The sequence below is a fragment of the Bufo gargarizans genome, chromosome 1 (genome assembly GCF_014858855.1).
Source record: "Bufo gargarizans isolate SCDJY-AF-19 chromosome 1, ASM1485885v1, whole genome shotgun sequence".
Taxonomy (NCBI): domain Eukaryota; kingdom Metazoa; phylum Chordata; class Amphibia; order Anura; family Bufonidae; genus Bufo; species Bufo gargarizans.
This window is the reverse complement of record NC_058080.1, coordinates 37544571-37560204: the sequence shown is the minus strand read 5'-3', so window position 1 is coordinate 37560204 and position 15634 is coordinate 37544571. Positions and strand designations below refer to the sequence as shown.

At 53.6% G+C, this 15634-nt stretch overlaps 1 protein-coding gene across 1 annotated transcript; it reads right to left on the bottom strand.

The window, feature by feature from the left end:
* Positions 1–1283: 1283 nt before the first annotated feature.
* On the bottom strand, positions 1284–8789 carry AP5S1 (adaptor related protein complex 5 subunit sigma 1). Its single transcript, XM_044294888.1, has 3 exons — positions 8633–8789; positions 8306–8536; positions 1284–1838 (listed from the first exon to the last, which is right to left on the bottom strand). Exons 2-3 carry the CDS (start codon positions 8470–8472, stop codon positions 1430–1432), a joined length of 576 nt encoding a protein of 191 aa, XP_044150823.1. The 5' UTR covers positions 8473–8536; positions 8633–8789; the 3' UTR covers positions 1284–1429.
* Between the last annotated feature and the right edge of the window lie 6845 nt (positions 8790–15634).

Sequence of the window (15634 nt, the reverse complement as noted above, 5' to 3'; positions counted from 1 at the left end):
CAGGGGGCGCTGTGGCCCAATCCCCCCCCCCCCCCCCAGTACAGGCAGTGTTCTCCAGGGGGCGCTGTGGCCCAATCCCCCCCCCCCCCCCACAGTACAGGCTGTGGCCCCATTCCCCCCTTCTTGACCCCCTGCTCCCTCAGTACAGGCTGTGTGCTGCAGGGGGCGCTGTGGCCCAATCCCCCCCCCCCACACAGTACAGGCAGTGTTCTCCAGGGGGCACTGTGGCCCCATTTCTCCCCCTCAGTACAGGCAGTGTTCTCCAGGGGGCGCTGTGGCCCCATTTCTCCCCCTCAGTACAGGCAGTGTTCTCCAGGGGGCGCTGTGGCCCCATTTCTCCCCCTCAGTACAGGCAGTGTTCTCCAGGGGGCGCTGTGGCCCCATTTCTCCCCCTCAGTACAGGCAGTGTTCTCCAGGGGGCGCTGTGGCCCCATTTCTCCCCCTCAGTACAGGCAGTGTTCTCCAGGGGGCGCTGTGGCCCCATTTCTCCCCCTCAGTACAGGCAGTGTTCTCCAGGGGGCGCTGTGGCCCCATTTCTCCCCCTCAGTACAGGCAGTGTTCTCCAGGGGGCGCTGTGGCCCCATTTCTCCCCCTCAGTACAGGCAGTGTTCTCCAGGGGGCGCTGTGGCCCCATTTCTCCCCCTCAGTACAGGCAGTGTTCTCCAGGGGGCGCTGTGGCCCCATTTCTCCCCCTCAGTACAGGCAGTGTTCTCCAGGGGGCGCTGTGGCCCCATTTCTCCCCCTCAGTACAGGCAGTGTTCTCCAGGGGGCGCTGTGGCCCCATTTCTCCCCCTCAGTACAGGCAGTGTTCTCCAGGGGGCGCTGTGGCCCCATTTCTCCCCCTCAGTACAGGCAGTGTTCTCCAGGGGGCGCTGTGGCCCCATTTCTCCCCCTCAGTACAGGCAGTGTTCTCCAGGGGGCGCTGTGGCCCCATTTCTCCCCCTCAGTACAGGCAGTGTTCTCCAGGGGGCGCTGTGGCCCCATTTCTCCCCCTCAGTACAGGCAGTGTTCTCCAGGGGGCGGCTGTGGCCCCATTTCTCCCCCTCAGTACAGGCAGTGTTCTCCAGGGGGCGCTGTGGCCCCATTTCTCCCCCTCAGTACAGGCAGTGTTCTCCAGGGGCGCTGTGGCCCATTTCTCCCCCTCAGTACAGGCAGTGTTCTCCAGGGGGCGCTGTGGCCCCATTTCTCCCCCTCAGTACAGGCAGTGTTCTCCAGGGGCGCTGTGGCCCCATTTCTCCCCCTCAGTACGGCAGTGTTCTCCAGGGGGCGCGGGGGCCTTCTCCCCCTCAGTACAGGCAGTGTTCTCCAGGGGGCGCTGTGGCCCCATTTCTCCCCCTCAGTACAGGCAGTGTTCTCCAGGGGGCGCTGTGGCCCCATTTCTCCCCCTCAGTACAGTCTGTGTTCTCCAGGGGGCGCTGTGGCAGGCTCCTCAGAGGGTCATGCAGCTGCTCAGCTCCTTCTCTAGCGCCTGCACGGCCTGGTGACTGAGGAACAGCAGCGCCCCCTGCGGGATGAAGGCGTTCAGGGCCAGCTCCATCTTGTCGGCCCGGAGGATGGCGTTGCTGCTGTGAGTCTGGAGGCGCAGCGTCTCCAGCAGATACTTCACCATCATCCTCAGCGTCATCTCCGCCAGCGTCAGGTTCTCCTGGGGGTCACAGATCAGAGAGAAGCCAAGGTGATGAACCCCCACCCAGAGCACAGTCATCTCCTGCAGGAAGGGCTCCCCCGGAGGTAGCCCCAGCACCCCGACATCCTCCTCATGGAGCGTGAGCGCCTCCTCTGGGTCAGCGGCTGGAAGAGAGAACTGACGCCTCAGGAGACACAGGAACTCCACCCGCCTGCGGGAGCAGAAATGTTATTATTACAGCGGGTACAGAAGGAGAGAGGGCCTGCCCGCGAGGCTTACTATCTACAGGGTATGGATGAAGGACACGGGAGGTGAGGGTGAAGCGGGCCATGGCGGTATAGAGGCAGCAGGGTCACTGGTTGGAGGCTTGTCTGAAGAGTGGGGTTTCAGGTTCCTCCTGATGGTTTCCACTGTAGGTGAGTCTGATATGTTGGGGTCCAGAGTGTGGGGGAAGCACAGGAGAAATCCCGGAGGAGATCTTGTGAGGAGAGGAGATCACATGTGGACATGTGTCTGGGAAGAAGCTCAGAGATGTCCGGAGGGGACAGGTTGTGGACGGCTCGTATGTCATAGGAAGTGGATTCTCTGGGAGATGGGGAGCAAGTGAAGGGATCGGCAAATGGGGGGGGGGGCAGAGTTGAGGATAGATTTGAGGGGTGCGAGAGTGCTAGATGGAAGGCCACAGAGGAGGATGTTGCAGTAGTCTAGGAGGGAGATGATGAGGGCAGGTACGAGTATTTTTGGTTGAGGAAAGCGCGGATGTGGGAGATGTTTTTGAGTTGGAGGCGGCCGGTGATGGAAAGGGCTTGGATGTGCGGTCAGGAGAGGGCAGAATCCAAGGTCACTCCAAGGCAGCGGACTTGGTTGACTGGGGAGAGTGTGCCGCCATTGATGGTGATAGGTCTGATGGGGGAGAGATGATGAATTCTGTTTTATCCATGTTAAAGGGAACCTGTCACCAGTTTTATGGTGTCCTAACTAAGGGCAACATAAATAAGTGACTGATTCTCTTAGCAAAATGTTGGGTCACTTTCTTTAATTGACTCTAATCTGCCAACATCTTGTATTGAAAAGCTCCAGCTGATAATGATGAGTCCTGAATATTCATGAGCTCCTGACTCTCCCGCCCACCTGCTGCTGAGTGACAGTTTGTTTCCATAGGAATCAGCAGCAGGTGGGCGGGGGAGTGGCTATAGCTGTGAATTAAATATACGCTGGACTCAATGACATCACGCCGGACTCAATGACATCACGCTGGACTCCAATCAGCTCATTAGCATGCGGCATCTTTAAGTGTATATTATGAGGTAACCATCTGTCACACCAGTAAGTGAATACATCTAAGGCACTTTTTGGTAGTTAGTGATTGTATATAATTAGTTAGATTATAATCAAATATCCACATGACGGGTTCCCTTTAAGTTTTAGAAAGTGAGATGAGAAGGATGATATAGAAGATAGACATTGTGGGATTCTGGATAATAAGGTGGAGATGTCCAGGCCAGAGAGGAGATGTGTGTGGCATCCATCCTGAGAGCCCTGGGACTGAGCAGAGTCCTAGGACAGGGAGGAGATGAGCGCAGCGTCCATCCTGAGAGCCATGGGACTGAGCAGAGTCCTAGGACAGAGAGGAGATGAGCGCAGCGTCCATCCTGAGAGCCCTGGGACTGAGCTGTGGACTGAGAGGAGCAGAGTCCTAGGACAGGGAGGAGATGAGCGCTGCGTCCATCCTGAGAGCCCTGGGACTGAGCTGTGGACTGAGAGGAGCAGAGTCCTAGGACAGGGGGGAGATGAGCGCTGCGTCCATCCTGAGAGCCCTGGGACTGAGCTGTGGACTGAGCAGAGTCCTAGGACAGGGAGGAGATGAGCGCAGCGTCCATCCTGAGAGGAGCAGAGTCCTAGGACAGGGAGGAGATGAGCGCAGCATCCATCCTGAGAGCCCTGGGACTGAGCTGTGGACTGAGCAGAGTCCTAGGACAGGGAGGAGATGAGCGCAGCATCCATCCTGAGAGCCCTGGGACTGAGCTGTGGACTGAGAGGAGCAGAGTCCTAGGACAGGGAGGAGATGAGCGCACCGTCCATCCTGAGAGCCCTGGGACTGAGCTGTGGACTGAGCAGAGTCCTAGGACAGGGAGGAGATGAGCGCACCTTCCATCCTGAGAGCCCTGGGACTGAGCTGTGGACTGAGCAGAGTCCTAGGACAGGAAGGAGATGAGCGCACCTTCCATCCTGAGAGCCCTGGGACTGAGCTGTGGACTGAGCAGAGTCCTAGGACAGGAAGGAGATGAGCGCACCTTCCATCCTGAGAGCCCTGGGACTGAGCTGTGGACTGAGAGGAGCAGAGTCCTAGGACAGGGAGGAGATGAGCGCACCTTCCATCCTGAGAGCCCTGGGACTGAGCTGTGGACTGAGAGGAGCAGAGTCCTAGGACAGGGAGGAGATGAGCGCAGCGTCCATCCTGAGAGCCCTGGGACTGAGCTGGGGACTGAGAGGAGCAGAGTCCTAGGACAGGAAGGAGATGAGCGCAGCGTCCATCCTGAGAGCCCTGGGACTGAGCTGTGGACTGAGAGGAGCAGAGTCCTAGGACAGGGAGGAGATGAGTGCAGCGTCCATCCTGAGAGCCATGGGACTGAGAGGAGCAGAGTCCTAGGACAGGGAGGAGATGAGCGCAGCATCCATCCTGAGAGCCCTGGGACTCTGAGCTGTGGACTGAGAGGAGCAGAGTCCTAGGACAGGAAGGAGATGAGCGCAGCGTCCATCCTGAGAGCCCTGGGACTGAGCCTTGGACTGAGAGGAGCAGAGTCCTAGGACAGGAAGGAGATGAGCGCAGCGTCCATCCTGAGAGCCCTGGGACTGAGCTGTGGACTGAGAGGAGCAGAGTCCTAGGACAGGGAGGAGATGAGCGCAGCGTCCATCCTGAAAGCCATGGGACTGAGCTGTGGACTGAGAGGAGCAGAGTCCTAGGACGGAGGAGATGAGCGCAGCGTCCATCCTGAGAGCCCTGGGACTGAGCAGTGGACTGAGAGGAGCAGAGTCCTAGGACAGGGAGGAGATGAGCGCAGCGTCCATCCTGAGAGCCCTGGGAATGAGCTGTGGACTGAGAGGAGCAGAGTCCTAGGATAGGGAGGAGATGAGTGCGGCGTCCATCCTGAGAGGAGCAGAGTCCTAGGACAGGGAGGAGATGAGCGCTGCGTCCATCCTGAGAGCCCTGGGAATGAGCTGTGGACTGAGAGGAGCAGAGTCCTAGGACAGGGAGGAGATGAGCGCAGCGTCCATCCTGAGAGCCCTGGGACTGAGCTGTGGACTGAGAGGAGCAGAGTCCTAGGATAGGGAGGAGATGAGCGCAGCGTCCATCCTGAGAGACCTGGGACTGAGCAGAGTCCTAGGACAGAGAGGAGATGAGCGCAGCGTCCATCCTGAGAGCCATGGGACTGAGCTGTGGACTGAGAGGAGCAGAGTCCTAGGACAGGGAGGAGATGAGCGCAGAGTCCATCCTGAGAGCCATGGGACTGAGCAGAGTCCTAGGACAGAGAGGAGATGAGCGCTGCGTCCATCCTGAGAGCCCTGGGACTGAGCTGTGGACTGAGAGGAGCAGAGTCCTAGGACAGGGAGGAGATGAGCGCAGAGTCCATCCTGAGAGCCATGGGACTGAGCAGAGTCCTAGGACAGAGAGGAGATGAGCGCTGCGTCCATCCTGAGAGCCCTGGGACTGAGCTGTGGACTGAGAGGAGCAGAGTCCTAGGACAGGGAGGAGATGAGCGCAGCGTCCATCCTGAGAGCCCTGGGACTGAGAGGAGCAGAGTCCTAGGACAGAGAGGAGATGAGCGCTGCGTCCATCCTGAGAGCCATGGGACTGAGCAGTGGACTGAGCAGAGTCCTAGGACAGGGAGGAGATGAGCGCAGCGTCCATCCTGAGAGCCCTGGGACTGAGCTGTGGACTGAGCAGAGTCCTAGGACAGGGAGGAGATGAGCGCAGCGTCCATCCTGAGAGCCATGGGACTGAGCAGAGTCCTAGGACAGGGAGGAGATGAGCGCAGCGTCCATCCTGAGAGCCCTGGGACTGAGCTGTGGACTGAGAGGAGCAGAGTCCTAGGGCGGAGGAGATGAGCGCAGCGTCCATCCTGAGAGCCCTGGGACTGAGCTGTGGACTGAGAGGAGCAGAGTCCTAGGACAGGGAGGAGATGAGCGCGGCGTCCATCCTGAGAGCCCTGGGACTGAGCCTTGGACTGAGAGGAGCAGAGTCCTAGGACAGGAAGGAGATGAGCGCAGCGTCCATCCTGAGAGCCCTGGGACTGAGCTGTGGACTGAGAGGAGCAGAGTCCTAGGACAGGGGGGAGATGAGCGCTGCGTCCATCCTGAGAGCCCTGGGACTGAGCTGTGGACTGAGAGGAGCAGAGTCCTAGGGCGGAGGAGATGAGCGCAGCGTCCATCCTGAGAGCCCTGGGACTGAGCTGTGGACTGAGAGGAGCAGAGTCCTAGGACAGGGAGGAGATGAGCGCGGCGTCCATCCTGAGAGCCCTGGGACTGAGCCTTGGACTGAGAGGAGCAGAGTCCTAGGACAGGAAGGAGATGAGCGCAGCGTCCATCCTGAGAGCCCTGGGACTGAGCTGTGGACTGAGAGGAGCAGAGTCCTAGGACAGGGAGGAGATGAGCGCAGCGTCCATCCTGAAAGCCCTGGGACTGAGCTGTGGACTGAGAGGAGCAGAGTCCTAGGACAGAGAGGAGATGAGCGCTGCGTCCATCCTGAGAGCCCTGGGACTGAGCTGTGGACTGAGAGGAGCAGAGTCCTAGGACGGAGGAGATGAGCGCAGCGTCCATCCTGAGAGCCCTGGGACTGAGCAGTGGACTGAGAGGAGCAGAGTCCTAGGACAGGGAGGAGATGAGCGCAGCGTCCATCCTGAGAGCCCTGGGACTCTGAGCTGTGGACTGAGAGGAGCAGAGTCCTAGGATAGGGAGGAGATGAGTGCGGCGTCCATCCTGAGAGGAGCAGAGTCCTAGGACAGGGAGGAGATGAGCGCTGCGTCCATCCTGAGAGCCCTGGGAATGAGCTGTGGACTGAGAGGAGCAGAGTCCTAGGACAGAGAGGAGATGAGCGCTGCGTCCATCCTGAGAGCCCTGGGAATGAGCTGTGGACTGAGAGGAGCAGAGTCCTAGGACAGGGAGGAGATGAGCGCAGCGTCCATCCTGAGAGCCCTGGGACAGAGGAGCAGAGTCCTAGGACAGAGAGGAGATGAGCGCTGCGTCCATCCTGAGAGCCCTGGGACTGAGCTGTGGACTGAGCAGAGTCCTAGGACAGGGAGGAGATGAGCGCAGCGTCCATCCTGAGAGCCATGGGACTGAGCAGAGTCCTAGGACAGGGAGGAGATGAGCGCAGCGTCCATCCTGAGAGCCCTGGGACTGAGCTGTGGACTGAGCAGAGTCCTAGGACAGGGAGGAGATGAGCGCAGCGTCCATCCTGAGAGCCCTGGGACTGAGCTGTGGACTGAGAGGAGCAGAGTCCTAGGACAGGGAGGAGATGAGCGCTGCGTCCATCCTGAGAGCCCTGGGACTGAGCTGTGGACTGAGAGGAGCAGAGTCCTAGGACAGGGGGGAGATGAGCGCTGCGTCCATCCTGAGAGCCCTGGGACTGAGCTGTGGACTGAGAGGAGCAGAGTCCTAGGACAGGGGGAGATGAGCGCAGCGTCCATCCTGAGAGCCCTGGGACTGAGCTGTGGACTGAGAGGAGCAGAGTCCTAGGACAGGGGGGAGATGAGCGCAGCGTCCATCCTGAGAGCCCTGGGACTGAGCTGTGGACTGAGAGGAGCAGAGTCCTAGGACAGGGGGGAGATGAGCGCAGCGTCCATCCTGAGAGCCCTGGGACTGAGCTGTGGACTGAGAGGAGCAGAGTCCTAGGACAGGGGGGAGATGAGCGCTGCGTCCATCCTGAGAGCCCTGGGACTGAGCTGTGGACTGAGAGGAGCAGAGTCCTAGGACAGGGGGGAGATGAGCGCAGCGTCCATCCTGAGAGCCCTGGGACTGAGCTGTGGACTGAGAGGAGCAGAGTCCTAGGACAGGGGGAGATGAGCGCTGCGTCCATCCTGAGAGCCCTGGGACTGAGCTGTGGACTGAGAGGAGCAGAGTCCTAGGACAGGGAGGAGATGAGCGCAGCGTCCATCCTGAGAGCCATGGGACTGAGCAGAGTCCTAGGACAGAGAGGAGATGAGCGCAGCGTCCATCCTGAGAGCCCTGGGACTGAGCTGTGGACTGAGAGGAGCAGAGTCCTAGGACAGGGGGGAGATGAGCGCTGCGTCCATCCTGAGAGCCCTGGGACTGAGCTGTGGACTGAGAGGAGCAGAGTCCTAGGACAGGGGGGAGATGAGCGCAGCGTCCATCCTGAGAGCCCTGGGACTGAGCTGTGGACTGAGAGGAGCAGAGTCCTAGGACAGGGGGGAGATGAGCGCAGCGTCCATCCTGAGAGCCCTGGGACTGAGCTGTGGACTGAGAGGAGCAGAGTCCTAGGACAGGGAGGAGATGAGCGCAGCGTCCATCCTGAGAGCCCTGGGACTGAGCTGTGGACTGAGAGGAGCAGAGTCCTAGGACTGAGAGGAGATGAGCGCAGCGTCCATCCTGAGAGCCCTGGGACTGAGCAGAGTCCTAGGACAGGGAGGAGATGGCGCTGCTGCCCCCTGCCGGACACACCTGGCCACCGCCGTCAGCTGACGCTTCCGCCCGACCTGCTCCTTCTCCAGGAAATCCTCCTCCGCCCGCCGCTGCTCCTCCACCGCCCCGCAGCAGAACAGGCGCTGGTACAGGAGCCGGCAGGGCCCAGGGGCCCCCACTGTGTGGATGAGGAAGGCGTACACCATGGCGCCGAGGAGCCCCGCTCTGCTACCGGTCCTTGCAAGCCTTCTCCTCCGCTCACACAGCAAGCTGCAACAAGGAAGAAACAACATGAGACGGAGCGGTGACAGCAGAGCGCGCGATGAGGTCACATGACTCCTCCGGACACCTGCACGTCCCACTCACCTGTCCCGCTGCCTCTATAGTGACCCCGCGACAGGAAGCAGATACCTAGTAACGTGACACGGCCCTGCAGAACATACGTCACTTCCTGTCTCCGTCCCGTGGCATACTGGGATGTATAGTTTTTTCAGGAGGTTCAAACCCGTAGCATAAATATCGGCTAATGTAACCATCAGCATCCGCGGAAGCCCAACAACATCAGTCCGTGTCAAGGAGCCGCCGATCAGTGCGCCCCCCAATGGTTACAAGTGGAAAGTGCAGCTGCAGTTAAACATTGCCTGTGATTTATAAGATCAGTGCGCCCCCCAGTGTTTGCATGAAGGAAGTGCGGCTGTAGTTAGTATGCATTACCTGTAATTTATGAGATCAGTGCGCCCCCAGTGGTTACATGAAGGAAGTGCGGCTGTAGTTAGTATACATTACCTGGTATTTATATCAGTGCGCCCCCAGTGGTTACATGAAGGAAGTGCGGCTGTAGTTAGTATACATTACCTGTAATTTATGAGATCAGTGCGCCCCCAGTGGTTACATGAAGGAAGTGCGGCTGTAGTTAATGTACATTACCTGTAATTTATATCAGTGCGCCCCCAGTGGTTACATGAAGGAAGTGCGGCTGTAGTTAGTATACATTACCTGTACTTTATATCACTGCGCCCCCAGTGGTTACATGAAGGAAGTGCGGCTGTAGTTAGTATACATTACCTGTAATTTATATCACTGCGCCCCCAGTGGTTACATGAAGGAAGTGCGGCTGTAGTTAGTATACACTACCTGTAATTTATATCAGTGCGCCCCCAGTGGTTACATGAAGGAAGTGCGGCTGTAGTTAGTGTACATTACCTGTAATTTATATCAGTGCGCCCCCAGTGGTTACATGAAGGAAGTGCGGCTGTAGTTAGTATACATTACCTGGTATTTATATCAGTGCGCCCCCAGTGGTTACATGAAGGAAGTGCGGCTGTAGTTAGTATACATTACCTGGTATTTATATCAGTGCGCCCCCAGTGGTTACATGAAGGAAGTGCGGCTGTAGTTAGTATACATTACCTGGTATTTATATCAGTGCGCTCCCAGTGGTTACATGAAGGAAGTGCGGCTGTAGTTAGTATACTTTACCTGCAATTTATATCACTGCGCCCCCAGTGGTTACATGAAGGAAGCGTGGCTGTAGTTAGTATACATTACCTGTAATTTATATCACTGCGCCCTCCAGTGGTTACATGAAGGAAGTGCGGCTGTAGTTAGTATACATTACCTGGTATTTATATCAGTGCGCCCCCCAGTGGTTACATGAAGGAAGTGCGGCTGTAGTTAGTATACATTACCTGTCATTTATATCAGTGCGCCCCCAGTGGTTACATGAAGGAAGTGCGGCTGTAGTTAGTATACATTACCTGGTATTTATATCAGTGCGCCCTCCAGTGGTTACATGAAGGAAGTGCGGCTGTAGTTAGTATACTTTACCTGTAATTTATATCACTGCGCCCCCAGTGGTTACATGAAGGAAGTGCGGCTGTAGTTAGTATACATACCTGTCATTTATATCAGTGCGCCCCCAGTGGTTACATGAAGGAAGTGCGGCTGTAGTTAGTATACATTACCTGGTATTTATATCAGTGCGCCCCCAGTGGTTACATGAAGGAAGTGCGGCTGTAGTTAGTATACATTACCTGTAATTTATATCAGTGCGCCCCCAGTGGTTACATGAAGGAAGTGCGGCTGTAGTTAGTATACACTACCTGTAATTTATATCACTGCGCCCCCCAGTGGTTACATGAAGGAAGTGCGGCTGTAGTTAGTATACATTACCTGGTATTTATATCAGTGCGCCCCCAGTGGTTACATGAAGGAAGTGCGGCTGTAGTTAGTATACATTACCTGTAATTTATATCAGTGCGCCCCCAGTGGTTACATGAAGGAAGTGCGGCTGTAGTTAGTATACATTACCTGTAAATTATATCAGTGCGCCCCCAGTGGTTACATGAAGGAAGTGCGGCTGTAGTTAGTATACACTACCTGTAATTTATATCAGTGCGCACCCCAGTGGTTACATGAAGGAAGTGCGGCTGTAGTTAGTATACATTACCTGTAATTTATGAGATCAGTGCGCCCCCAGTGGTTACATGAAGGAAGTGCGGCTGTAGTTAGTATACATTACCTGGTATTTATATCAGTGCGCCCCTAGTGGTTACATGAAGGAAGTGCGGCTGTAGTTAGTATACATTACCTGTAATTTATGAGATCACTGCGCCCCCAGTGGTTACATGAAGGAAGTGCGGCTGTAGTTAGTATACATTACCTGGTATTTATATCAGTGCGCCCCTAGTGGTTACATGAAGGAAGTGCGGCTGTAGTTAGTATACATTACCTGTAATTTATGAGATCACTGCGCCCCCAGTGGTTACATGAAGGAAGTGCGGCTGTAGTTAGTATACATTACCTGGTATTTATATCAGTGCGCCCCCCAGTGGTTACATGAAGGAAGTGCGGCTGTAGTTAGTATACATTACCTGTAATTTATGAGATCAGTGCGCCCCCAGTGGTTACATGAAGGAAGTGCGGCTGTAGTTAGTATACATTACCTGTAATTTATGAGATCAGTGCGCCCCCCAGTGGTTACATGAAGGAAGTGCGGCTGTAGTTAGTATACATTACCTGGTATTTATATCAGTGCGCCCCCAGTGGTTACATGAAGGAAGTGCGGCTGTAGTTAGTATACATTACCTGGTATTTATATCAGTGCGCTCCCAGTGGTTACATGAAGGAAGTGCGGCTGTAGTTAGTATACATTACCTGGTATTTATATCAGTGCGCCCCCAGTGGTTACATGAAGGAAGTGCGGCTGTAGTTAGTATACATTACCTGGTATTTATATCAGTGCGCTCCCAGTGGTTACATGAAGGAAGCGTGGCTGTAGTTAGTATACATTACCTGTAATTTATATCACTGCGCCCTCCAGTGGTTACATGAAGGAAGTGCGGCTGTAGTTAGTATACATTACCTGGTATTTATATCAGTGCGCCCCCCAGTGGTTACATGAAGGAAGTGCGGCTGTAGTTAGTATACATTACCTGTCATTTATATCAGTGCGCCCCCAGTGGTTACATGAAGGAAGTGCGGCTGTAGTTAGTATACATTACCTGGTATTTATATCAGTGCGCCCTCCAGTGGTTACATGAAGGAAGTGCGGCTGTAGTTAGTATACTTTACCTGTAATTTATATCACTGCGCCCCCAGTGGTTACATGAAGGAAGTGCGGCTGTAGTTAGTATACATTACCTGTCATTTATATCAGTGCGCCCCAGTGGTTACATGAAGGAAGTGCGGCTGTAGTTAGTATACATTACCTGGTATTTATATCAGTGCGCCCCCAGTGGTTACATGAAGGAAGTGCGGCTGTAGTTAGTATACATTACCTGGTATTTATATCAGTGCGCCCCCAGTGGTTACATGAAGGAAGTGCGGCTGTAGTTAGTATACATTACCTGTAATTTATATCAGTGCGCCCCCAGTGGTTACATGAAGGAAGTGCGGCTGTAGTTAGTATACATTACCTGTAATTTATATCAGTGCGCCCCCCAGTGGTTACATGAAGGAAGTGCGGCTGTAGTTAGTATACATTACCTGTCATTTATATCAGTGCGCCCCCAGTGGTTACATGAAGGAAGTGCGGCTGTAGTTAGTATACATTACCTGGTATTTATATCAGTGCGCCCCCAGTGGTTACATGAAGGAAGTGCGGCTGTAGTTAGTATACATTACCTGTAATTTATATCAGTGCGCCCCCCAGTGGTTACATGAAGGAAGTGCGGCTGTAGTTAGTATACATTACCTGTAAATTATATCAGTGCGCCCCCAGTGGTTACATGAAGGAAGTGCGGCTGTAGTTAGTATACACTACCTGTAATTTATATCAGTGCGCCCCCAGTGGTTACATGAAGGAAGTGCGGCTGTAGTTAGTATACATTACCTGTAATTTATGAGATCAGTGCGCCCCCAGTGGTTACATGAAGGAAGTGCGGCTGTAGTTAGTATACATTACCTGGTATTTATATCAGTGCGCCCCTAGTGGTTACATGAAGGAAGTGCGGCTGTAGTTAGTATACATTACCTGTAATTTATGAGATCACTGCGCCCCAGTGGTTACATGAAGGAAGTGCGGCTGTAGTTAGTATACATTACCTGGTATTTATATCAGTGCGCCCCTAGTGGTTACATGAAGGAAGTGCGGCTGTAGTTAGTATACATTACCTGTAATTTATGAGATCACTGCGCCCCCAGTGGTTACATGAAGGAAGTGCGGCTGTAGTTAGTATACATTACCTGGTATTTATATCAGTGCGCCCCCCAGTGGTTACATGAAGGAAGTGCGGCTGTAGTTAGTATACATTACCTGTAATTTATATCAGTGCGCCCCCAGTGGTTACATGAAGGAAGTGCGGCTGTAGTTAGTATACATTACCTGTAATTTATGAGATCAGTGCGCCCCCAGTGGTTACATGAAGGAAGTGCGGCTGTAGTTAGTATACATTACCTGTAATTTATGAGATCAGTGCGCCCCCCAGTGGTTACATGAAGGAAGTGCGGCTGTAGTTAGTATACATTACCTGGTATTTATATCAGTGCGCCCCCAGTGGTTACATGAAGGAAGTGCGGCTGTAGTTAGTATACATTACCTGGTATTTATATCAGTGCGCCCCCAGTGGTTACATGAAGGAAGTGCGGCTGTAGTTAGTATACATTACCTGGTATTTATATCAGTGCGCCCCCAGTGGTTACATGAAGGAAGTGCGGCTGTAGTTAGTATACATTACCTGGTATTTATATCAGTGCGCCCCCCAGTGGTTACATGAAGGAAGTGCGGCTGTAGTTAGTATACATTACCTGTCATTTATATCAGTGCGCCCCCAGTGGTTACATGAAGGAAGTGCGGCTGTAGTTAGTATACATTACCTGGTATTTATATCAGTGCGCCCTCCAGTGGTTACATGAAGGAAGTGCGGCTGTAGTTAGTATACTTTACCTGTAATTTATATCACTGCGCCCCCAGTGGTTACATGAAGGAAGTGCGGCTGTAGTTAGTATACATTACCTGTCATTTATATCAGTGCGCCCCCAGTGGTTACATGAAGGAAGTGCGGCTGTAGTTAGTATACATTACCTGGTATTTATATCAGTGCGCCCCCAGTGGTTACATGAAGGAAGTGCGGCTGTAGTTAGTATACATTACCTGTAATTTATATCAGTGCGCCCCCAGTGGTTACATGAAGGAAGTGCGGCTGTAGTTAGTATACACTACCTGTAATTTATATCACTGCGCCCCCCAGTGGTTACATGAAGGAAGTGCGGCTGTAGTTAGTATACATTACCTGTCATTTATATCAGTGCGCCCCCAGTGGTTACATGAAGGAAGTGCGGCTGTAGTTAGTATACATTACCTGGTATTTATATCAGTGCGCCCCCAGTGGTTACATGAAGGAAGTGCGGCTGTAGTTAGTATACATTACCTGTAATTTATATCAGTGCGCCCCCAGTGGTTACATGAAGGAAGTGCGGCTGTAGTTAGTATACATACCTGTAAATTATATCAGTGCGCCCCCAGTGGTTACATGAAGGAAGTGCGGCTGTAGTTAGTATACATTACCTGTAATTTATATCAGTGCGCCCCCAGTGGTTACATGAAGGAAGTGCGGCTGTAGTTAGTATACATTACCTGTAATTTATGAGATCAGTGCGCCCCCAGTGGTTACATGAAGGAAGTGCGGCTGTAGTTAGTATACATTACCTGGTATTTATATCAGTGCGCCCCTAGTGGTTACATGAAGGAAGTGCGGCTGTAGTTAGTATACATTACCTGTAATTTATGAGATCACTGCGCCCCAGTGGTTACATGAAGGAAGTGCGGCTGTAGTTAGTATACATTACCTGGTATTTATATCAGTGCGCCCCCCAGTGGTTACATGAAGGAAGTGCGGCTGTAGTTAGTATACATTACCTGTAATTTATGAGATCACTGCGCCCCCAGTGATTACTTGTAGAATGTGAAGCTGTAGCTGGAATACAATTTCCTGCAATTTATAAGATGCGCCTCCCAGTGGTTACATAGAAGAAGTGCATGCGCAGTTATAATGTGGCAACTCTTAGGGCTCATTCACACGTGAGTCTCGTCCGTGTTAGAGCTGTTCACCACGGATGCACGGAATTCTATATGGTACATTGCACAGAAAATTGCTGAAGAGTAAAAAAAAAAAATGCACCTGTGGAGAAACACGGATGTGGATTAGCCACGGGTGACCCACGGCAGGAACTGTCCTGACCATCTAGAGAACGTGGCTCCACTCTCATACCGGTCCCTGTGATGCTGCTACTGTTTGAGGGTCTTCATGTCAGTGACTGGTGAGCTTCAGATGAAGCAGAGCTGATCAGCGCTGATCCCCGGGGCCCTGAGGGGTGACCAGGGGCGGACTGGGTCAGTAGCATCCCGCAGAACCAAATCCCACCACACTCCCCAGCAGCTGTCCCTCTGTGGTGGTCATGTTCTGTCCTCCTCCCTAATATGGACATGGAGCGGGGGGCTCAGAAGGTGAGATGTGGGCCCCACCTTCCTCTAATAATGGCCCCCGGTGGTATGTCAGCACACTGAGTCCAGTCCGCCTCACGCCCCATGTGTCGAGCAGGTGAAGGGCGGCTCTTGCTCCCTGTTATCAGCCACTTTAGGCTGCTGCGTCTGACACCTCCAGCGGCTCCTCGGATCGCAGGTTGCTGATGTGTCGTCAGTGCTTCCAGGCCAGAGCACCATGTCATCAGGAGGGGATCTAGTGGAACAAAAAATAAATAAAAAATTCAATTAAAGTTAAAAATCCTAAAAAAATCTTTTACAAATTCTCAAAAAAAATTATGTAAAAAAAAAAACAACAATAAAAATATGAATGAAGGATTAGTACGACCCATAATCTAAAAGGAAGGCTCCGTCCGTTGTTGCCTTCAGAGGGTCAGCAGCGCGAC